This window comes from Dendrobium catenatum, unplaced genomic scaffold, assembly GCF_001605985.2.
Source record: "Dendrobium catenatum unplaced genomic scaffold, ASM160598v2 fragScaff_scaffold_1557, whole genome shotgun sequence".
NCBI classification, from domain to species: Eukaryota; Viridiplantae; Streptophyta; class Magnoliopsida; order Asparagales; family Orchidaceae; genus Dendrobium; species Dendrobium catenatum.
Window position 1 is genome coordinate 6,272,162 of NW_021320019.1, and position 24,679 is coordinate 6,296,840.

At 35.9% G+C, this 24,679-nt stretch overlaps 1 protein-coding gene across 4 annotated transcripts in view; it reads right to left on the reverse strand.

Annotated features, from left to right (window-relative positions):
• LOC110102744 (SART-1 family protein DOT2) overlaps positions 1–24,679 on the reverse strand; it is a 75,727-nt gene that overhangs the window by 24,110 nt on the left and 26,938 nt on the right. For all 4 annotated transcript variants that reach the window (XR_002303868.2, XR_002303867.2, XM_020831202.2 and 1 more), the window contains exons 3-10: positions 19,645–19,816; positions 19,505–19,556; positions 19,197–19,310; positions 19,028–19,124; positions 18,878–18,944; positions 18,738–18,797; positions 17,629–18,241; positions 17,092–17,453 (exon numbers count right to left, since the gene is read on the reverse strand). Coding sequence is in view for 2 of the 4 variants with exons in the window: in XM_020831202.2 (XP_020686861.1) it covers positions 17,092–17,453; positions 17,629–18,241; positions 18,738–18,797; positions 18,878–18,944; positions 19,028–19,124; positions 19,197–19,310; positions 19,505–19,556; positions 19,645–19,816 (1,537 nt within the window). In the remaining 2 variants the exon portion in view is untranslated. The remainder of the gene's footprint in view (positions 1–17,091; positions 17,454–17,628; positions 18,242–18,737; positions 18,798–18,877; positions 18,945–19,027; positions 19,125–19,196; positions 19,311–19,504; positions 19,557–19,644; positions 19,817–24,679) is intronic.

The window sequence follows — 24,679 nt, forward strand, 5'->3', positions numbered from 1 at the left end:
AGTTCTTGCTTCATGGTTCTCCAATCGCTTATCGGGTGTTCTCCTCGAGATTCACGCATGTTCTCCAGATTGGTCCAGTAAAGGTTGGCTCGACCCGTGAGCTTCATTTCAGCGAACCTGACTTTCTTTGCTTCCGAGATGTTGTACCATTTAAAGTAGCTATCCATCGACTTGAGCCAATCGAGGAAAACTTGGGGGTCAAGGGTCTCGTCGTACGTTGGGGCGTCAATTCTAATGTTTTTCAATAATTGAGCGTCGTTGTCTCTCCAAGTGTTGTCGTCCCCTATGGGCTCTTGATGTGGCCTTGGGTTGCGTTGGTAATGGTCTTGAAAACGTCCGGGATCTCGCGGGTGTTCGTGATCGGGTCGGTTGTCCTCGCCATAAGGTGAGTGAGGTCTCGATGGAGTATAGATCGCAGGATTCCCGTTACGCTCGATATTATCTAATCGGTCACTCGTGTGGTGCCTAAAGTCAGCTAGATCGGTTTGGGTGTTGCGGATTTGCTGAGTAACGGTGCCCAGTTGTCCCAAAATAAGGTCCAGGGTAGCTTGGAGATGCTGCGGGTCCATGGGGAAAGTCTAGAGGTTTCTCGGGGAAGAGTTGGGTAGGTGGGCAGCAATTATAAGCTAAGGGAGGAGGTTCCTAAGGCTCCTAACTGCTGCAGGAAAACAAAGGACAGCAAACTAACACAAGGTGGTACGTGTCTAGCAAGTTTAAGGTTGGAAGCTAAGTGTGGACAGCAACTAGGACAACTTTCCGGTCAACTATAAGTCTCTAACAAGTGCAGATTTTGAGTTGACAGCAACAGTACACAACTAGAAAACTTATTCTAAGTGACTCCTAATGTGTGGACAGCACTTAGGACTTAAGATAGTAACTCCCACGAACTGTAGACACTGCAGGGATTAATGGCAGCAACTAAACAAGTGTTTCAACTCCCTAAACAGTGAATAGCAGCTGCAGAAATGTGAGGACAGCAGGGATAATTCAAGCCGTAGTTGTTCCAGACACTTAGGGATCTACAAAACAAAAGACCGACACTAAGATGCTAGCTAGAATGTCCTAATTCAGCTATATGCTTGCTGGAAATGCCAAAAACAGTAACAAAACAGTGAAAAATAATTTATCTAAGCAATGATATGCATGAAATTTTTGAACTACCGCAAGGAACTAAACCCTAGGATGCTTTCTATGCATGTCAAGCATGGTAACCATGCTCTGATACCAAAATGATGTGATGCATGGATGGAGTTACACAAGAATTAAAAGAGAATTAAATTCTATCTCAACGAATTATATATTCATGTATCAAAGTTAAGTCGATTACAAGAAATTCGCGATGTTCAACTTGCTAGGCAAAGAAACTACAACAAGATAGCCAAACCATTTAAGCAAACGCAAAGGAAAACAAAAAGCAAAGGCTAGTAAATAAAATCCCGCAATTAATACGGAGTTGTTCACACCTTGAGGCATTTAACTCTAGGTTGAACGGCGGAAGATTGACCAGACTAGCATCGAGGTTGCCACTAAGATGGAGGTACCAAGGAACGTCGCCGTGGGGAAGAATCTCGGAGGCGGAGGGGGCATGGTAGATCGACCTTTGATAATCCACGTGTAGACGGAGAAGTGTTCATCGATGGAATCTACTAGCGTCGGCAAGATTCGGTCCAAGTATTCTTCGACGGTGTCGTCGAAGTCAAAACCGACGTCGAAGAACTGTGATCGGAGGATGTTGACCCTTCTGTTGTTGTCGTACTCAAACCCGAAGTTCCACTCGGGTTCGGCCATGCATTCTTGCAAGTGGATCCGGATGGTCGCCGCAAGAAAGGTCTCCCAAGGAGAGAGGATGGGGCGGCGGCTTGGAGAGGGGAGAAGGGAGCCGGCGGTATAACAAGGGGAGGGACGGGCTGGTTGAGAACAAACTGAAATTTAATTTCAGTTTTGTGAAATTAGGAGGGAAGGATTAGGGATTTTGAAATTCCAATTAATGTAATCAATGCATTAATTGAAAATTTCAATTTGGGAGAGGTTATGGGAGAGCCGGCGGTAGGAAGAGGGGATTAGGGGAAATAAAACTGAAATTATTTCAGTTTTAAGAGTGGGGGGAAAAATTCAATCCTAGTTTGAATTTCAAATAGGATTTGGGGGGTTTAATTGAGCCATTAATGGGATTTCCCATAGGGGGCCGGCGGCATGGTTAGAGAGGGAGGGGATTGGGGGAGAGAGGAAGGGGGTTTCCAAGTGGGATTTGATGACTAGGAAAATCTGAAAATAAATCCACTCTCATGCAAATTTTATTTTGGTTTGATTTCAAAAACTTTCCAAAAATAGAATTTCCCAATTTGGAAACAATAATAGAGGCTCTCCATCATGGCCGTCGATCTCCGTGGTCGTCTCTGATAGACGCGCCGAAATCTCCTATCGATGACCTCATCAAAAAGTGACATCAATAAACAAATAAAAATTGCTCATGGGTGGTAGCATTTGTACCCTTCAGCATTTCATTGCCTATGCACAGAGCTTTTCTCTGTTTTGGGAATATGCATGAACAAAAGAAACAATATCAAATATTTCAGGAATAAGATTATTAGAGATGTTGAAATAAAGAAAAAATGTGATTAGATCTTGCATGGAATTTTTGAACCCAAGAACAATTCTAGATATTGTTTATAATGTGAGCAACGGTTAAAATAACTTCCCCCGAAGGAGAGCTCTTGTGGTTGTAAGTAGGTGATCGTTCTTTAATTAAGCCACTTGATTTTGCTGGGATATAAACACATATGAGAACTCATGCATATTTCCTTTCACTTTGAAGTAAGAGGAGAGGGATAAAATAGTCTTTTTGACATTTTTGAAACTGTTTTTTTTTTTCAATACCTGATTGATTTTTTAACATGTTAAACAATTTGAAAAAGATATAAGCAAATACCTCACACTATAAAATGTACTTCATATATTTAAATTATTTATCAACTCGCTAAGTTGCTATCTACCCAAAAGTTGACTAAAGATTCCAAGTAATGTATTTTATCTTTCATATTATGTCTTTTAAAGATATGGCATGAGGAGAAAGAATGAACTTGATAAAGAAATGAATGATCTCTACCACTTTGAGAATCTATTTATCAAGGAAGCTCCATATAACCTTCCATATATCTCATTTTAAGAAAGGCATAAATCCAATAAAGAAAAAAAGTATGGTTTTAATACCTACGCCCTTATCATTCATCATTTCTTAATCTCAATACTATGTTTCCTTTATAATTCAAAGAAATCAATATTAAAGAATATCATTGTGATGTTATGAATTAGCAAAACATAAACATATCACTTTTTTTAATTTAACGAGTAAAACAAGGACACTTATTATATTCTCTCTTATTCATATTGATATTTAGGACCATCCTATACACCTAACATCTTTGGGGTTCCATGATTTGCCTTTATCGATGATTGCACCTTAATATGTTATGGGTCATTCTATTTAAAGCCATCTCATTGATCGATCACACTCATCAAGAATCCATTAGCAATGGTTATTTTCATGTTAGTAGGACAAGGAATATATGAAATAAATTGATTTTAAGATTTTGGTCATATGATTTATAGTTCTTAAATCAATGATTTAAGGACCAAGGGCTGAAAATGGGCATTTATGAGACTTTCAAAGCATGACAAGTGAAGGTAATGCCTTAGAATACAAGAGAATAATTACCTATTATAGGCTACTTTTCGAATGATACTGACAAGTTTTTCAACATTTCTATTTCTACTTTATGAAATCCAATGGGAGATTCTTTGATGTTACATTCTCTCATATGTGTTAAATATGCATGTCTCAGTTCATTCGCATGCCCTCCTTTTGTTGTCCATTTTTATTTTATGATTTGACATAAAGTTTACTGCATCTTTCATCGGATGTCAATCTTTTTGCAATATATGCACAATAAAGAAACTCTATTGATCATTTTTAGTCAATGTGTGATGTCGGTATTTTTTAATACGATGTCGTCGTCATCCCTTCTTCAACTCAATAATGGCAATGACCTTCTTTATTGCCAATAACTCCTTTCTGAGAATTTTGTACTCTTTGTAATGATTCCTTGCTAAATCATGCATTGACTGCTATTGATTATATTAGACTGAAAATTTCATATTGATTCTTTAGTCCTTGCATTGAAAGCTTTAGTGAGTTTTGAATTATTACTGAGTTTTTGAGCTCAATATGTGGATTTTAATAATTTCAAGTCAAAGAATGGGTTAGGATCAATTAGAGTGAGATTGATAGAGATCCTCGAATTTTTTTTATTTTGCTTATATTTTCTTTTATTTTTTGTAGTTAAGAGTCTGTGATAGATTTGTGATTTAACTGATCTCCTGACTATTGTATATTGATTTTGAGATAAATAATATTACGTAATATTTTGAGATATGTAATTATTAGTTGTTTTCACTGGATATAGATTTATTACTGTGATGATTTATAGAAATTTTGATTGATTAATTAAGAAGAAAACAAAATCAATAATTTGTATAAAATTCAATAAATCGATAAAACAAATGTGCATAAATTATTCATAAATCACTAAAAGAATATATCTTATATATTCATATGCATCATTTGTTTATGTATTATCAAAGCATCCAATACTATGAATGATATTTATGTATCTGTCAATGTTATCAGTGTTATCAATATATGCATGCATCAATGCATGATTTAGCAAGGCAGGACATCCAGCTTTGACGTGGTGTTTTCAACATTTTTTACCCCAACTACTTCCCAGTTGGTCACCAGTCATATTAATTATCACTTATTCAATTAATCAATTATCATATTCAATTAATTAATTATTATTACAAGTGGCTTCATTAAATTAAAAAATAGTTGTCACTCTCTGCCAATCGGCATAATCAATCATTTGTTACAGGTTATAATCAGGATAACATCCAAACCACCTTTAAAGGAAAGTCCATCAGCTCATCCTCCTGCACAGGGTATTATGTTTTAACAGCCAACTCATTTTATAATGTTAACAACCAACCTTTTTTACTTATGCAAATGTCATAATCAAAATATATTAGGAAATAATCAATTATGTTCATTACAATAAAATCTATATAATAATCAATATCATTGAAAAATAAAATAAGATTTAAGTTATTTACAACAAATAGAAGAAATCTCTGAACAAAATTGACAGATGAAAAAGCCTCGAACAACCTTCTCTCTCTTCCCTCTCTCTTCTTCGATAAGGCACGACACTGAAATTAAAAATTTTCATTTTAAAAAAATCATTTCGAAAAAAAATCGGATTATTACTCTTACCACCTCAAACTCAACACTTAACCCCAAAAAGAAAATAATAAAATCAGTCTTTTACAAAGGACTTCTTCAGGTGACCCACATCATTGTTGCATTCCATTTTGATGCACTGATATGCCACAAGCTTTATAATAAATTGGTATAATCAGTGATGGATCATCCTTTCACTTAGTGGATGAGACCTTGAACTAAACTTTATAGATTTGTGCAGTATCACGCAATTTATAACTTAAATTTATCACATTTAATATTTTTTCTTATTTAATGAAGGAACATGCACACATCACTTATGGCGCGAATTGTAGAATTCATTAATCGGGTATCGCCAAAGAGTCATGTTCATCCCAAAAATTAAGCATAAAATCACAGTGCTCGTGTTCAATTTCAAGTAAAGAGCTAAATTGTTATTTCCAATTAAAAACATGCGAACCAATTGTGATCACTTGAGATTGATCTTTCCATTCAACAGATATGTTACATAGATATTTTGCAATTTTCCTATTGGATTTGGACTACCGGCCTCAATTCTAAAAGAACCCATGACCAAGAAACATGTGTACTATTGTTGTCCATGGACTTAAAAGATAATGGTAGTTATTGGTTTGCATGTTAAAAGGACATAGATAAGATTAAATGATGCAGGCTATAAGATATGGCAAAAAAAAGAGAAGAATGTGTTAGATTGGGTCCCTTCTGGACCGGTCAAGCCAGTCCTTTCCTGGACCGTCTCTTGGGGGTTGATTTGGAGGGGATTAATTAAGAAATATTTTCTAATTGAAGAAGGCAGATTAGGGAGTTGATTTTGGGACGAGGGGATTAATAAGGAAATGTTTCCTAATTGAATAGCAAATTTTGGGGCTGATTTAGAGGGGATTAATTAGGACATGTTCTCTCATTGAAGAGGGCAGATTTTTGGGCTAATTTGGAATGGATTAATTAGGAAATGCTTCGTAACTGAAGAGGGCATATCTGAGGGCAGATTTTAGAGGGAAATAATTAAGGAAATATGGCAAATTTGGGAGGGAATTGGGGAGGGCTGTTTAAGAATTTGTTATTTATTATATGCTTTAAGTAGGGGTTTTCCTAAGGTTTGGGTTTTTTTTGTAGAAATGAGATTGTTCTTAGGGTGTTTGGGCTCTAGCCGATGGCTAAAGATTTGGGAGAGCCGGATCTTCCAATCCAATTGAAGATCCACTTGTATCTTGTATTATATTTTATAAAACATTCAATAAAAAAATATTCTTCTTGTGTTTTATTCCTGGTTTTCTTATTATTTATTTTCTGAAATTGCTCAAATCAGATTTCAGTCAATGCTTTTCCTAAATTTCTAGAAGTACTTCCTATCAAATTGATATCAGAGTAGTTTTATGGGCTGAAATAAAAGTCTTCCTCGCTTATTTCGATTGTGTTTACTCTCCGATCTTGCTATTTCTTGTTGTTTGGAGGCCAGATTCATATCAAAGTTGCTATTAGCCTAAATTCGGACATTATGGCAGGAAGAAGTAATGGGATATGAGATCAGACAATTGAAATTTGAAATTTTCGATATCCAAACTCAACTTTCAGATTTTAAAAATCAAATTTCAGTCGTCCACGAGAAGATTAATTGAAAATTTTCCATCTTGGAGGAGATGTTGAAGAAGTTGCTTGAGGGCCAACCTAAAACGGTGACGTTGGAGGCGAGAGAAGCCACCGGCAATCAAGGAAGTGGGGAAAAGCCTAATCCAATAAGGCGAAGAGAAGATCAGGAGGTGAAAATTCTAGAGGGAGAAGAGAGAATGCCTTCCCAAGAGTCTATTCCTAAAGAGGAGCTGAGTAGAGGGTATGGATAGAGGCGTGATGAGGTCAGGCATGAAAGAATGGGTGTTATATTTGAGAGGAGAGGGGCGGAATTTGAAAAGGGATGGGATAATTATGATCGAAGGGGTGTTGAATTTGAAAGGAGATGGGTCGATTATGATCGAAGGGATGCTGAATTTAAAAGGAGGGGGGTTGATTATGATCCAATGGGTGCTGAATTTGAAAGGAGAATGTGGGAATTTGACGAAAGGTTTAGGTTTAAGCGTAGAAGGGATGATTTGAATACTTGGGGGAACCAACTTCTTGGAGAATGAAAAATTATGGAGGAAACAGGGGGAACAGAGGAGATACGAGAGTAAGGAAGCTGAAGATGCATATTTTTGTGAGAGATGATGCATATGGGTGGATATATAGGGTGGAAAGGTGTGATTTACCGTCAATAGATTGATGGAGGATGAGAGACTGAAGGCAGTCGGAATGTGCTTGGAGGGGAAAGCGTTGGCATGGTACCAGTGGAGGGATACGAGGCAACCCATATAGACCTGGAGAGAGTTTAAGAACTACTTGTTGGAACTTTCTAAACCAGCAGGAAAGAGGATTTCTATGAGCAATTCTCCGCTCTAACGTAGGATGGGACAATGGTAAAGTACCGTACGCAGTTTGAGCACCTAGCCAGCCAACTAAACCGTATTCCGGAGACTATTCTGGAGGGGAACTTTATGAAACGGCTAAAATAGAGATTCAGATGACAGTTAGAGTGATGAGGCCTCGTGATTTGTGAGAGGCTATGAAGCTAGTCCAGTTAATAGAGGATCGGAGGCACCTAAAGAGAGGGGCTGGAGGTAGCAGCTCAGGAGGTTCGTACAGAATGACCACAACCTTTTTTGGCATCCAAAGAGCCAACACCGGGTACTCTTAAGGAAACTCCGAAGGAGAAGAGTGTAGGAGGAAGTCATGGGAAAAACTTCAAGAAACTCACAAAAACGGAGCTACAAGAGAAGAGGGTAATCAAATATGATGAGAAGTATACACCAAGGCATAAGTGTAAGGACCAAACTCTTTAAATTCTCACAAACCCATTTGTGATGACGAGGAAATTGAGGGACCCGATTTTCCACCTTGCGAACAAGGTGAGTCTTTGAGAGGGTGGCATTGTAAGATCGGGTTCCTCCTAGATCAGTCCAAGAAATTTTTCCTAATTGAAAAAGGCAGATTTTGGGGCTGCTTGGGGACTGCTTTATAGGGGATTAATTATGAAATATTTTCTAATTGAATAGGATAGATTTTGAGGCTGATTTGGAGGGGATTAATTAGAAAATATTTCATCATTGAAGAGGGAAGATTTTGGGGCTTATTTGAGGACTGATTTGGGATGGAAATAATTAAGTAAATAGAGCAAATTTGGGAGAGAATTGGGGGAGGGCTGTTGGGTATCTATCGTTTATTGTATGCTTTAAGTAGGGGGTTTTTCCTATGGTTAGGGTTTTTTTTTTGGCTAAAATTAGATTATTCTTAGGGTGTTTGGGCACTAACCGACGATTAGAGATTTAGGAGAGCCAAATCTTCCTCTCCAATTGAAGATCCACTTGTATCTTGTATTTTCTTTCATAAAACTTTCAATAAAAAAGTGTTCTTATGGGTTGTATTCCTAGTTTTCTTGTTGTTAGTTCTCTAAAATTGCTGAAATCAAATTTCAGCCAAGACTTTTCCTAAATTTCTACAAGCACTTCCCATCATAATGTAGAAATGAAGTTGTGAGAAAGCAGCAATGACAGCTGCAGCAATGTAAAAACAATATTGTCAAAGGTTATCATAATGCTTTGATACAACAACAACAACATCAAGACTTTGTCCCACTACATGGGGTCGACTACATGAATCCTTTTTCACCATTGTGTCCTGTTAAAAGCCAAATTCTCATTTAAATCTAATAAAGAAAGATCTTTTCTAATATTTTCTAACCAAGTCTTTTTAGGTCTACCTCTACCTTTCTTAACATAAGTCAAATATAATACCTCAATTTTCCTAACCGGGTCATCGAAAGGCCTCCGTTTAATGTGACCAAACCATCTAAGGCAACTCTCTCTAATCTTATCTTCCATTGGAGCTACTCCAACCTTTCCACATAAATGCTCATTTCGTATCCTATCTCTAAGGGTAAAGTAACTCATCCACCTAAGAATCCTCATCTCTGCAACACTTAACTTAGTAATATGCTTCTCTATTGATGGCAAACATTCGGCACCATAAAGTATTGCAGGTCTCACCACCATCTTATAAAATTTTCCCTTAAGTTTCAAGGGAACTTTTCTATCGCACAACAAGCCCGATATATTCCTCCACTTCAACCATCCAACTTGAATTCTACTGATAGCATCCCCATCTATTTCACCATCACTCTGAACAATAGATCCAAGATATCTAAATCATGTACTCTTATTAATAACTTGATCGCCCAAAGTCAAAATCCCCTCACTAGGTCTATTGCTACTAAAATTACACTCCATATATTCATGACAAAAATTAGAAAATTGGTTCTTTTAATTCCATAATATGTGCTAAATTTATACAATAAATAAACAATAAATCGATGATAACAGGTTTATGGAAAGTTGCAGCCTTAGTTCAGTGAGCTGGCTAAAACCAACTAGTAAAGAAGAGCTCGTGAAGGCAGCACATCCGGCATGACTGCTAGGAGGAGCATGCTAGGTATGGTTGCAAATAAATCAAGCTGAGCAGAGTCTGAGCTTCAACTTGTTTGCCAAAACTGAGCTCGATATCGAGTATTAGCTCAATTCAAGTATTTAAAGTAGTGTTCAAGATTTGTTTGTTTTAAATTATGACTATTCAAGCTTAGTTTGGTATCGGTTCACTTGCTAATCAAATGATTCTTATCATCCCTATTTTCGAGCAATACTATCAAACAACTTATTTTTTATCTAAAAAAACCTTATTAAGTCTATTAATGTGTAGGCAGTGTAGCCAATTGAGCTTAAAAATGAGACATTAATTGAATGTATAACTAAATGAGCATCTATTTTAACAAGTATAAACAAGTGGCTTGTGTTCATGAACAAAATCAATCTAATATAATAAAAAATAAAACTCTCACCTAATCATATATTAAATAAATTAGTGATCAAGTCTTGAAAAAGTATATTATTGACTCTTACTCAAGCTTCTTTACGGGCTTTTTCACGAGTTTTAAATAATATTTTTTTAAGAAAAGTTATAAATAGTCTCCTGACTATTATTAAGTGCTCAATTTAGTCACAAAGTAAAGCACTATCTTAATGCAGTCACTCAACTGTTGAAAATTAATCCAATTTGTTCCCTCTGTTAATAAAACTGTCCAAATTGACAAAAGTGTTGCTGCTCTCCGACTACTTCACAATTGGCAATAAGGCATTTTAGTAAAAACTTAATAAGTTCTATTTTTTAACTCATTTATCAAATCGCCTACCCTGCCAATAATTGGAATGTAGAATTTATTTAAACTAATACAAGATGAATGCAAAAATATAATGTAAGGTAGATATTTAATTATTTTTTCAACTTTCAGGGGTAATATAGAAATCTCACAATAAATAAATAATAATTATCAATATAATTTGTGTCATGATAACTTACTATTCTGATACTCACGACAAAAATTTACTAACTGTTTATTCACCCTTATTATTTAGTAGATTAACTTTCATTCAAATTTTTTTATTTAATAATTCATTACATGAAAAAATACAACAACATAAAAATGTAATATCACATACACTTGTACTAGCTAAAATACCCTCACATTTAAATTTGGAATTAACATTAGCTATTATTTTCATCCATTGGATTCGGAACGACGAATGAAGGTGGCAAGACCATATTGGATTTTTGTTTAGCTTATGATTTTTTAATTGCTAATACTTTATTTAAGAAAAGGAATGAGCATCTCATCACTTATAAAAATGGATATAATACAACCCAGATTGACTATTTTCTTATTAGAAAATCAAATCGTTTAGATTGCAAAGATTGTAAAGTTATTCCGAGTGAAAATTTATGTACCCAACATCGATTATTAGTTTTGGACTTTAAGATAAAGGGGCATAAAATAAAAAATAAAGTAAAACAATTTTCTAGGATTAAATGGGGGCTTTTAAAGAATATTAACAAAAATATTTTTGGAAATAAGATTTTAGATCTTAAGATTTTGTCTGTGCATGAGGATGCTAATATTATGTGGGAGAAAGTGGCTAGTGATATTAAGAATATTGCAAAAGATGTCGTTGGAGTATCAAAGGGAAAAGCTCCCAATAGTAAAAATAGTTGGTGGTGGAATCCTAATGTGCAAGAAAAAATTAAATATAAGAAGCTTTGTTATAAAAATTGGTTTAATTTTAAAAATTCTGATAATTGGGAAATATATAAAGTGGCTCGTAAGGATGCTAAGAAAGCAATATGTGATGCAAAGGCATTAGCTTTTAGTGATTTATATAATAGATTAGATACTAAAGAGGGAGAAAGATATATATATAAGTTAGCCAAACAAAGAGATAGGAGTAGTAAGGATTTAGTTCAAGTGAAGTGTATTAAAGATGAAGATCAAAAAATACTTTTCTTAGAAGATGATATTCAACAAAGATGGATGAGATATTTTGCTAAACTTTTTAATGAAGATTATGAAAATAAGATTGACTATAGTGACCTTAGCACCCTAGATGAAAATAAAGATTTATGTTTTTATCGGCGTATTAGTAAAACTGAAATTAGAGAGGCTTTAAAGAAAATGAAGGGTGGAAAAGCTGTTGGACCTGATGATATTCCAATAGAGGTGTGGAAATGCTTAGGAGATGAAGGAATTTCATGGCTTACTAAACTTTTTAATACTATTTTGAAGACTAAGAAGATGCCAGATGAGTGGAGAATGAGTGTATTAATTCCTATTTTTAAGAATAAAGGTGATGTACAAGATTGTGCGAATTATAGAGGTATTAAGTTAATGTGTCATACTTTAAAACTATGGGAGCGAGTTATGGAGCATAGGTTGCGGCGTGATACTAATGTTTCTCAAAATCAATTTGGATTCATGCCGGGTAGGTCGACTATGGAAGCCATACATTTATTAAGAGGTTTGATGGAGAAATATAGAGAAAATAAGGAGGATCTACATATGATATTTATTGATTTAGAAAAAGCATATGATAAAGTTCCAAGAGAAGTGCTATGGAGAGTTCTTGAAAAGAAAGGAGTCAATAATGCTTATATTCAAATCATTAAAGATATGTATGCAGGAGCTATTACTTGTGTTCAAACACAAGGTGGATTGACCAAGTATTTCCCTATTTCGGTTGGGTTACATCAAGGATCAGCCTTAAGCCCATATCTATTTGCTTTAGTCATGGATGTTCTCACTAGACATTTGCAAGAGGATATACCTTGGTGTATGCTTTTTACTGATGATATTCTTCTTGTTGATAAGACTAGAGAGGGAGTTGAAGGTAAACTTGAATTATGGAGGTCAACCTTAGAGTCTAAAGATTTTCGCTTGAGTAGATCTAAAACGGAATATATGGAGTGCAATTTTAGTAGTAATAGACCTAGTGAAGGGATTGTGACTTTGGGCGATCAAGTCATTAATAAGAGTACACGTTTTAGATATCTTGGATCTATTGTTCAGAGTGATGGTGAAATAGATGGGGATATTATCAGCAGAATTCAAGTTGGATGGTTGAAGTGGAGGAATGCATCGGGCTTGTTATGTGATAGAAATGTACCCCTCAAACTTAAGGGAAAATTCTATAAGATGATAGTGAGGCCTGCAATGCTTTATGGTGCCGAATGTTGGCCATTAAAAGAGAAGCATAATACTAAGTTAAGTGTGGCAGAGATGAGAATGCTCAGGTGGATGAGTGGCTTTACCCTTAGAGATAAGATACGAAATGAACATATACATGAAAAGGTTGGAGTAGCTCCAGTAGAAGATAAAATTAGAGAGAGTCGCCTTAGATGGTTTGGTCACATAAAACGACGGCCTTTCGATGACCCGGTTAGGAGAGTAGAGGTATTAGATTTGACTTATATTAAGAAAGGTAGGGGTAGACCTAAAAAGACTTGGTTAGAAAATATTAGGAATAACCTTTCTTTATTAGATTTAAACGAGAATTTGACTTTTAATAGGACACAATGGAGAAAAAGGATTCATGTAGCCGACCCCACGTAGTGAGATAAAGGCTTGATGTTGTTTAATTATAATTATTTAAATAATTATGAGTAATTATTTATAATTAATTAATTTAGATTATAATTAATTATTATTAATTAATTATAATTAGTTAATTAATTGTTTATAATTAATTATAATTAAAATAAATAATTATAGTTATCTGATCTTGCCTTGATCCTCGAGCTAACGCCGTAGACCCCGCGCAGGTATAACTCCTAAACCCTAAAACTCCGAGAACTCGTTTCAATGCATTTGTCGGGACAAAACGACCACCTATACACGCTTTTCTTAGCGTGGTGGGAGGACGTGCGTCCCGACGCTTGCGACGAAGCGGGTAATCACCTAAATTCCTTTTTCGAAGTTTGTATCGCCTTGGAAACCCCGCCTATGCAAGTTTTTCTTAGCGTGGCGGGAAGGGATCTCGGTGCGATGCGCACGACGAAGCGGGGATACCCATAAGTACCCGCTTGCGGGGAAACAACTGCCTTGCTTACAAAATACTTTCAAAAAATAATGCTTTTCTTGCAAAATTTTTCAAAAAATACTCATGCACGCTTTTCTTAGCGTGGTGGAGGAAAAAAAAATTACACGGCCGCGGTGTCCTCGAAAGAGGACATCTACCATACACGCTTTTCTTAGCGTGGTGGGAAAGGCCAAGTTTTCCGTAGTTTTCCCCTAAACGGGGGAGACGCCGGAAGGCTGCCTAAATTTCGGGTGAACGCAATGCTACATTTGGACTTGGTTGAACTCAAAGGATAATTGAACTCGGACTCGGACTTATGAACCTGTGAACATGAGAAGACAACGGACTTGTGGACTTGATTCAATTGACTTAAATAAACTCAAATAAGCTTGAAAATACAAAATTTGAGCCTACATTTGATTTGAAAATCAAATGAGAATGACAAAGAGCTAAAATTTGATTGAACTCAAGAGGCTACAAAAGACTTGACTTGAGCTAGAACAAGAACTTGATTTAAACATTAAGCCGGTAAGGCTCGAACTTGAAAAAGCAAGGGACTTGATGAACTACAAATGACTATACTGAAACTTGATTTGAGCTTGAACTCACACTTGATTTGAAAATCAAATGATGTGAGCAAAGACTTTGAACCTCACTTAACTTAAATAAATCATAAAATGAATGATTTGAACACAAGCAAAGGTGTTAAAGACTCATTTTGGAATTCAAACTAATTGAGACCTCAGTGGATATGACTTGGACCATTTGAATTCAAAATTCAAATGAGCAAAAGACTCAAATCAAAGTTACTTTGAACTTGAGCTTGAATTCCACAAGATTATTTAGGACTTGGATTATAACAAGTCATGTGAAATCAAAGTTAAGCCAAGAGGCAATAAGCCAAGCCTAATTCAAACAAGACATTTGCAGCTATACAAGCTAGAACTCATAAAGAATATTGAATGAATTCTCAAGGCATACAAATGATGAATGATAGAATGATTTGGAATATTCAAGGAAAATCAACCTGCGAATAAGAACAAGTGATATCCACATCATCATACGAGATCTAAATGAAGGTGTCAAAGTTGTGATCATTTAAATGTATGCAAAAGAACATCTTATGAGCAATATAAAGATGATGAGGGTCAATGTGTATATCAATCATAAATACAATTGCTCTCTTGCAAATAAAAGAAATTGATACATATGTTAGTGAATTCACAAACAAGCATCACTACATATATTTCCAAGTTCATCATACATGTTGCTAGCATAATGTGATCTTTAAGTAAAGAAGGTCATGGGAGAAAGAGTTTGATCTTTATGCAAGAAAGAATGATAGCTCTTATTACATCTATGTACAAACACTAATGAAAGATTGTAGATGTTAGAAGAAATTATAGTGTGCCCATAAGTAACTGTAGAAGGTCTATCATGTACACGGTGATTCATCTGCAAGCTCTTAAGACCCAAAGCAGGAGATTCGTTAGTGCACTACGATCCACCTACAGAAAGTAACGAGTAGTGCACGACAATCCACCTGTACGAAGCAGCGAATAACTCAATTCAGAAGCTGCTACGCCAAGCCACCGGATCTGCAACCTCCGTACAAGCAGACAGAAGGCATCTATTCCAAGAATACCCCCGCATGTGCACCATAGCTTGTATACACATAGGTACACTAAAAGGGGTAAATACAATCAAATACCCGCATGGGCCCCGGCGAGCGTGTTATTGGTACACATGTGACGTCTAGGGATGCTGCGCGGGTTGACAAGTGAATTCAAGTTCGAAACTGATCCTTCTATACGGGTCAATAGAAGTCGACAGGTTTCGAACCATTAAGCAAATATAAAGTTGTGGCGACCGGTATATTTGCTTTAAAACATTCGTATTAGGCCATCAAGGCCTATAACAATGAGAATTCACTATCAAAGGCTCAAAGCCTACAAAACCCGATCCTCTGTCGACAGCCCGACAGAGTTGACAAGGTTCAATCAAATAAATAGAAATGACCTCCAAACACCCCGATGATGGCCGTATTGAATGCAGATCTCAACCGGAGGGGTTCCCCAAATATATTCAAATATCTCCCAAATATCCAAAGTTTTATTTCAAATACTCCAAAGCTCCACCCAAAATTCCAAAAATCCCAAATATTCCAAAGCTCCACCCAAATATTCACAAAAATCCAAAAATCCCCAAAATCCAAAGCTCCACAAAAAGCCCAAATTCTAAATATTTAAAATTGAAATTCAATCCATCCGCCCTCCGCAACAGTTTGTCGAGGCGGACAAATTGAAATTTACTCTAGCTCACAAAGAGCCAAATGCCTAGTCGAAAATATCACTATGATCAATTCTCAAACAATCTCTTGTCAGTAAGGGCGTGGTACGTGTCCTCTAACCGGCAGTTTCGCCGCCAAATGGCACTGCAAGTAAACGGTTATGACCCGGGGCCCTCTGAACCGAGTGGTTTTGCCGCCAAATGGCACCACAGATAGCGGTTATGGCCAGAGCCAATACGCTCCTTAATGGCGTTAAATCCTTGAGATATGAATCAATAGAATATGATCGATAGGGCACAAAGCCCTCTGTTGACTAGCCTTAATTGAAAGTTCTCTCTTGTTATCGGGAGGGGTAATTAACTATAGGGGCTTGCGCCTATAGGAAACCAGAACTCAGATCATAAAGTCCTCACAAAATGAGGGCGAAATCTCTGGGTAGTGTCTTATCTACAAACCCATCTACCTTCCAAAATTTACCCCGGAACATATCCGTTAAAACTCCCTCGCCGGAATAAAAAAAGAAATCGCGCGGCGGGAAGGCCGGGGCCGAATTTTCGGAGCCCACACTTATCCACTGAAAACACGTCAAGCTATCGCTTTGGGTCAAAGCACTAAAAGAAAACGACGGGAAACGCGGCGGCATAGGAACCACGGGAACCCAGGAGGGACATGTGCTACAAAAGGTGTAAGGGTAATTCTACATAAATCTTTTAGACATTCAACCCATGATACATGTTTTGTTACATGCCTATTAAAAATCAGTTAAAAATAGAGTACTAATCAACGATAGCTCTTTTTGGAAAACAGCAACGAAAGGATCAGATTTTTTTTTTCTGTAATCCATCAGACAAGGCATTATAATTAAATAATGGATACAAATCTAGGAACACTATTTTCTTCATTAAAAAGCAAAAGAATACTTCGGAAAGTTGATTGCATTCATCCTCATACGAAAAGACCGAAAAAAAAAACCACATGACAGAGAAAAGTTGACTTACTATTCGACCAAACTCATCAGTCCTTTCAATGCGAATTTCCTTTGACCCGTCATTAGTATAGATGCCAGCCAATTTACTTTTCTTTTTATCCATATTTCTACCTCCCCAATCAATGCTGTCCTTCAATGTCCCACGGTCTTTAAGTAACTTAAGTGCACCCGCTAATCCTTTTCCAACTGCAGTCTCATGGATAATCTCATCTGGAGTAATATTTACATTCTCTCCGGAAATGGACAGTTCATTCATTTCGATTTCTTTTGCTTCTATCCAGCCACCAATTTCTGTTTTTGTTTCTTGATCAATTGACATGGGAACATCCTCTTCATCCTTAAAAACATCTTCAGATTCCGAATTATTTGTTTCTGTGATAGACAAAAATAGGATAAAAAATATATTATAAATTATTGTTATAATAACACAAATAACACTATTAAACTAGGGGTGGTCAGTCAAGTTTCCTCAAAGGAAATAATCCATTCATATTTAAAAGACGCGCACCATACATAAAAAACAAAAGAAAACAAGAATCTACAATACCTTCATTAATTTGTAAACCCAACACAAATTCCTCCATCTCTGTGATCACAACTTTGTTCTCTTGAATGTCTCCTCCAGCAGAATCTTGAGCAACATCTAGCTCTCTATGAGCTGTAGCTAAAAGGGCCACTGCCTGAGGACCAGAAGACGCTACTTCATCCTGTTTCTTTAGGGCAAGTTTTCTAGCTTGTTCAAGAGATTTCTGGAGGTCTTCAAAGTCTTCTCCAAAAACAAGGTTGTCATTATCAGTTGGTTTGGAAGTCAAAGACTGCCCCTCACGTAGAAATTTAGAAGCCTCCTCAGCTTTAGCTAATGCTGCTTGGTAAGCATTGCTCCTTGCTTCAGCCATGCTTTTCTCCTCCTCCTCTCTAGTAGACAGTCGCTTCATATCACCCCTTGTACCAAGGTCACCAAGGCCTAACCCGGCAGCTCGAGCTTCTGCTTCAAGGGCATCCAAATCCAACCTTTCTTTCTTCCTTAGAGATTTTTTTTTCTTTGGTTTCTTAAATTGAAGCATTTCGTCAATAGTGAAATAATCTGACTGAATTTTCACTGATGAAGATAGGTCTTCATAATCCTTTTTCAAACTGTTTCCTTCTATCCTTTTGCGTAACTGAAAAGAATCGGATCACATGATAATCAGAATTCAGATAACGGTTCAAGGTAACAAAGATTATAACCTTCCTAGGAGAAAAGTTCTGAACAATCAGTACATGGAATTGCAACGGACCTAATGATGCACTGATCAATGGATGCATGAAGCTGATGGCGATGGTTCAACCTACCCGTGTATAACAGGAATAGATTTTAAGTTATAAAAAGAACGGCCCGTCTCTTTTTGATTAAAGAAAAACCTATGATAAATATGTTAAAGAATAACCACTTTCACTAGATTTTCATACCTGCTGCTTAATAGTAGTTTATATAAATAATCAGACGAGAAGATCATGCAAGTAAGCAGAAGAAACAAGAGAAACCAAGAAAAGCAACAAAAGCTCAAGATAAATTAGTTTGTTAAGCCAGATAATCAATCAATAATTAATCACAAGCAATGGAAAAAAGAGGTGATGTTAAATATTAGAAATCATAAGAAGGGAGACATAACATACTTCAGCCAATTGCTTCTCTGCTTCACCAGTAAAGCGCCCACTTTCATCTAATGTTACTTCCTAAAGAAAAGGGCAGAATAAGAAAATAAGAAAATAAGATGTCCGATAACTCGGCAGTAATGGACTTCAAAGTAACTGACCTCATCATCAACTGGATCATCATATTGTGAAAGTATTGTCTTCCTAGAAACCTGGTCTTCAGTGAATCTACAATCAATCAAAAAGAACAAATCAAATAATATTTTACATGTAATGCTCACAAAAAAAAGGTTTTCATTGCAAAAACTTACTTATCATCATATTTCCCAGTTTTCCCTTTGGCAGCCCTATAAGCCTCATTTCTACGCTTCTGCTCACCAATCTCCACACTCTCAAGCATATCAACCTCTGTAACAAAAAGAAAATATGAAACTCATGTATATACGAAGAATACAAATGTTCAGGATAAAATGATACTACCTTCATTAATGTCACCATCTGCAAGAATATTCTGATCCTTCAAAGTAAGAACAACAGCACCACCTTCCATCACTTTATCAAGGCCATGAAGAACTTTCACTCCAGCTAAATCCTCTGGACAACAATACCAGATGCTTCACATTTGTAACAGCTTATCTACTTGTACAATACTACTAAGAAGTATTTGCAATTCATACTGAAATGAGCTTAATATAAAAATTTGCTGTAAAAGGAAAACAATGAATATAGCAGTAAAAAACAGTATTGGGCCTATAGAAAAAAGACCAACTTATAATTCTAAAACTTACTGCAACCGTCCTCATCTGGCTCTTCATCTTCAGCTTCCTCTAGAATTTTATCCTGCCAGAGACATAATAAAAACTATATAATAACTTAGCAGGATAATATGCAATTGAAGGAAAAAAAAAATAGAAAATACAGGTGTAACCTGTTCATCCAGCATCCTTGAAAGAGCTATAGCCTTCTCTTTTTCAGCATTCCTCTTTTCCTCAAGCTTCCGACTTCTACTGACCCACATGAGAATCCCAGAATCCTCCTCGAGAAACTCTTTTCGGGGAAGCACAGATTCAGAATTTCCATTTATTCTCTCTTCTTTCAACCTACAAGGCTTAAGTAATAAATGAAGAGCATCAAGATGGAGTTTATAGTGTAATACGATAAAAAAACCAAAGGGTATCAAACACAGGAAATAGATTTTTTTTTTTTTTTTACACAGGAAATAGTTAATGTTGCCTCAATTGGTAAATCCTAGATTTTACTTCTACGAGCATCTCCTCCCGTGATAGGCAATTAAAACTTAAGTTCTTCTCTGCAGATCTCCTTTTTCACTTGACATCATTGTTGATGTTTCCTCATCCTCTGTTTCGAAAAAAGGCACAATCCACCATTCCCAAAAGCTTACTTTTCAACTACTATATGCTCCCCAATTTTCAACAAGTTTATTATCTAAATATCATATTACTACAACTCACAATTGTTCCACAATATTTATCCCTGCTAATTGTCTTTCCAGTCTCAATTCAAAGAAGACAATAGGTGGTAGTATTGCATCTTGAGGCATCTACTAAACAACTAGCACTTCCTCCACCCTTGCTTCCACTATTCCTCCTTACCAGTGGCACTATAACTTGGGCCATTCTGTGCTTGCTCAATTTCCACCCTTCAAATTTGAATGCTATGCTTGTGAATTAGGTAACCAATCATCATGTGTCATTCTGGCTATACACTACTGTTCATTACCTTCTTCATTTTGAGCAAGTTCCTTTTGATATTTGGGTCCAAATCCTATTCTAACTAACTTAAGTGTTTTGTTATTATGTTGCCTTTATGTCTCATTTAAAAATTACTTGGGTACATTTATTAAAATGTCGATAAGAAGCCATCCATGCAGTTCACAAGTTTTATCAAGAAATTGAAATTTCAGTTCACAAGTTATGAGCATTGAATATCTTTAAAATAGAAGCAAACCTAATCCCATAACTTTTGTTCAGAAAATAACATTCTTAATCAAACTACATGCCCATATATCTCTCAACAAAATGAAGTCGCATAACGTAAGCATTTTCATCTCCTTAATGTCATCAAGACGGTGATGTTTCCCAGAAAGGTCCATCACCAGTTTAGGCGAATAAAATCCTAATTGTCAGTTACCTCATCAATAGCACTTCTCCAACTCTATCTATCATTTCTTTTCCTCCATAAGTGTTTATTTGCCTTCGATTTATTCATGTTTCTCTCCCATATAATAAACTGTCTTCTACGCCAATCTTAGCCTATTCATTGAGCACTCTTGAACTCAAAAATAATATTGATATTATGATCCCCTTATCAAACACATATACACTTCAACTGACATCACCTTTCACGGGAGTGCCCCTTTTAGTTCCTCTAGCTACTTCACTCCCTATCTCTCCCACTCTACATGGGCACTCTAAAAGATCTCAACCACCTCCACCTACGACATCTTCTATCATCACATCTACTTCTGCTGAGGATACTTCTGAGAGTATGCCTTACCTTCCTATTGCACTACAATACAGTAAACAACAAATTACTTATCATCCTACTCACCCCTTGATGACCTTCAACCATTTAATCACATCTTACCATTGTTTGTTATGATTTTGTCTAATGTCTCTATTCCCAAGACATCTCAAAGCACTATGCAACATCCTTTATGTTAATAGGCAACAGATGTTGAGATGATACTCTTCATACTCAATCAACAAAGGAATTGGTTTCCTCTCCCTATGAGGACAAAACAATTGCCTATCAATATATTTTCACTCTCAAGTTTCCTCATGCTCGCTCCATTAATCGGAAAAAAGCTCGGCTAGTTGCAAAAATTTTACTCAAATCGATGGGATAAATTATTTTGATACTTTTCCTATGATCAACACACCCGACTCTATTAATTCAAATCAATGTGCCATCAATCAAGGTTGGCACATGCTACAAATGAATGTTAGTAACACATTCCTTTATAGTGATTTAAATGAGACTATATATGATAAAACCTCCTCGTTATGTTGCTTAAAGAGAGGAACATGTGTGCCTACACATGAAGACCATTTATGAGCTCAAGCAGCGTCTACAAAGTTGTTTTGACAAACTCTGTAAAGTTAACCTTCTAAGCAGTTTTGTCAATCTTTCTATCAGTATCAAATATTTAATAATAGGCTCAGTTGTGTAGTTAGTTATGTAGATAAAATATGACACATTGGTACTAATAAAGAAACCATACCTAAAGTAGATAAATACTAACAAAATTGTTTTGATACCAAAGATATATGGTGCCTTAAATATTTTCTTAGGTTTAAATTTACTTATAACAAGAATGGGGTTTCTCCATCCAAAAACAAGCATAATAAGAAGTGGGAAAGCAAGGAGAAGTGCTATGGAGAGTTTTAGAAAAGAAAGGGTTAATAATGCTTATAATCAAGTTATTAAAGATATCTATGCAGGAGCTGTCACTTGTGTCCAAACACAAAGTGGTTTAACCAAGTATTTTCCTATTTCAGCTGGATTACACCAAGGATCAGCCGTAAGCCCATATCTTTTTGTTTTAGTCATGGATGTTCTCACTAGACATTTGCAAGAGGTTGTACCCTATTGTATGCTTTTTGCTAATGATATTCTTCTTGTTGATAAAACTAGAGGAGTTCAAGGTAAATTTGAATTATGGAGGTCAACCTTAGAGTCTATAGACTTTCATTTGAGTAGATCTAAAACTGAATATATAGAGAGTAATTTTAGTAGTAATAGATCTAGTGAGGGGATTGCGACTTTGGGTGATCAAGTCATTAATAAGAGTACACTTTTTAGATATCTTGGATCTATTGTTCAAAATGATGGTGAAATATATGTGGATATTATCAGCAGAATTCAAGTTGGATAGTTGAAGTGGAGGAACGCATCGGGCTTGTTGTGTGATAGAAAAGTCCCCCTCAAACTTAACGGAAAATTCTATAAGATAGTGGTTAGACCTGCAATGCTTTATGGTGTAGACTGTTGGCCATTAAAAGAGAAGCATAACATTAAGTTAAGTGTTGCAGAGATGATGATGCTCATATGGATGAATGGATTTACTCTTAGAGACATGATACGAAATGAGCATATACGTGAAAAGGTAGGAGTAGCTCCAGTAGAAGATAAGATTAGAGAGAGTCTCCTTACATGGTTTTGTCATATAAAACGGCGATCTTCCGATGACCCGGTTAGGAAAGCAAATATATTAGATTTGACTTATGTTAAGAGGGGCAGAGTTAGACCTAAAAAGAATTGGTTATAAAATATTAAAAATTACCTTTTTTATTAGATTTAAATGAGAATTTAACTTTTAACAAGGCACAATGGAGAAAAAAGATTCGTGTATCCGACCCCACATAGTGGGATAAAGACTTGATGTTGTTGTTGTTAAGTGCAAAAAATTCAGCTCATATCAAATAGGAGTACTGAGTCATAAGAATCAACAACAAAAGGGCAATGCTGAATAGAAGGGAGAAAGTAAGAATAATAATAGAAAAGCACAGCGTGCCTTTTGGTTTATTCAAATTCAAGCTCTTTAAAAACTAAGATCGATGAAGAACTCACAAATCTAAGCTTAACAACTAATGAAGAATCCAATGATTTAGATAGTGAGCAAGCATATAATTTTTCTATTATTAACTACTCTCATTTTCTGAACAAATGCATATTAGCCTTAAAAATTTGAAGACAAAAATTTTTGCATTAAAAAAGAATTGTCTGCCTTGCAAAAAGAACAAGCTATTATGTTAGAAGAATTTGAAAGCTTGAAAAGGAGCTAAAAGATAAAACTTCCAAGCATAATGAGCTTGAGCATGAATATACCACATTAGGAGAGGTTCAACATTTTATAAAATTGAGCATGACCTCCAGGTCAAGCTTGGGATCACAAAAAGTGCAAATGAAGAGTTAAAAAAGGAATTATAAAACTGAAAATGCTTGCACCTTGTTCTACACATTGTCATATATCACCCTAAGTGGTTCTACATGTACTATCTTCCTCTAGAAAAAATAGGTTTAGATAAAATGGGCTACATCATGCATTCTCTTCAGTTATTTTCCATTCACGTGGCATGATAGAACATATTGCGCAAATATATAAACATAGGTCCCACTTAAACCCATCCCATGAATAGAGACAAAAAGCCACTATTATTCATCACAGCATGCATTCATCTCATAATATTAGGAGACGCAAGCAAATTTGGATTCCTAAGCTCACATCTTAAAGTGTTTTTGTAGGTGTGCATTCAATAGAGATCGGTGAAGTTAAGTGGTACCTAGACATCGGGCGCTCATATCACATGATTTGTAGACGAGCAAATTTGTTACACTTAAGTTTAGGAATGTGGAAAAGTGACCCTTAGAGATTATAGCACAAGAAAGGTTATTGGTAAATTCTTTTATTATTAAGAAGGCATTTTTAGTAACAAAATCATCAAGCCTTTATCCTACTACGTGGGGTTAGCTACATGAATTATTTTTCTTCATTATGTCCTATTAAGAGTTAAATTCTCATTTAAATCTAAAAATAAAAGGCATTTCTAATACTTTCTAACAAAGCCTTTTTAGGTCTACATTTGTCTTTCTGAATATAGGTCAAATCTAAAACATCTACTCTCCTAACCAGGTCATCAAAAGGCCGACATTTTATGTGACCAAACCATCTATGGTAACTCTCCTAATCTTATATGCTTCTAGAGCTACCCCAACCTTTTCCCATATATACTCGTTTCACATTCAATCTCTAAGAGAAAAGCCACTCATCCACCTGAGCATCCTCATCTCTGCAACACATAACTTAATATTATGTTTCTCTTTTAATAGCCAATATTCTACGCCATAAAGCATTGCAGATCTAACCACCATCTTATAGATTTTTCCCTTAAGTGGAGGGATGCTTTTCTATCACACAACAGGCCCAATGCATTCCTCTA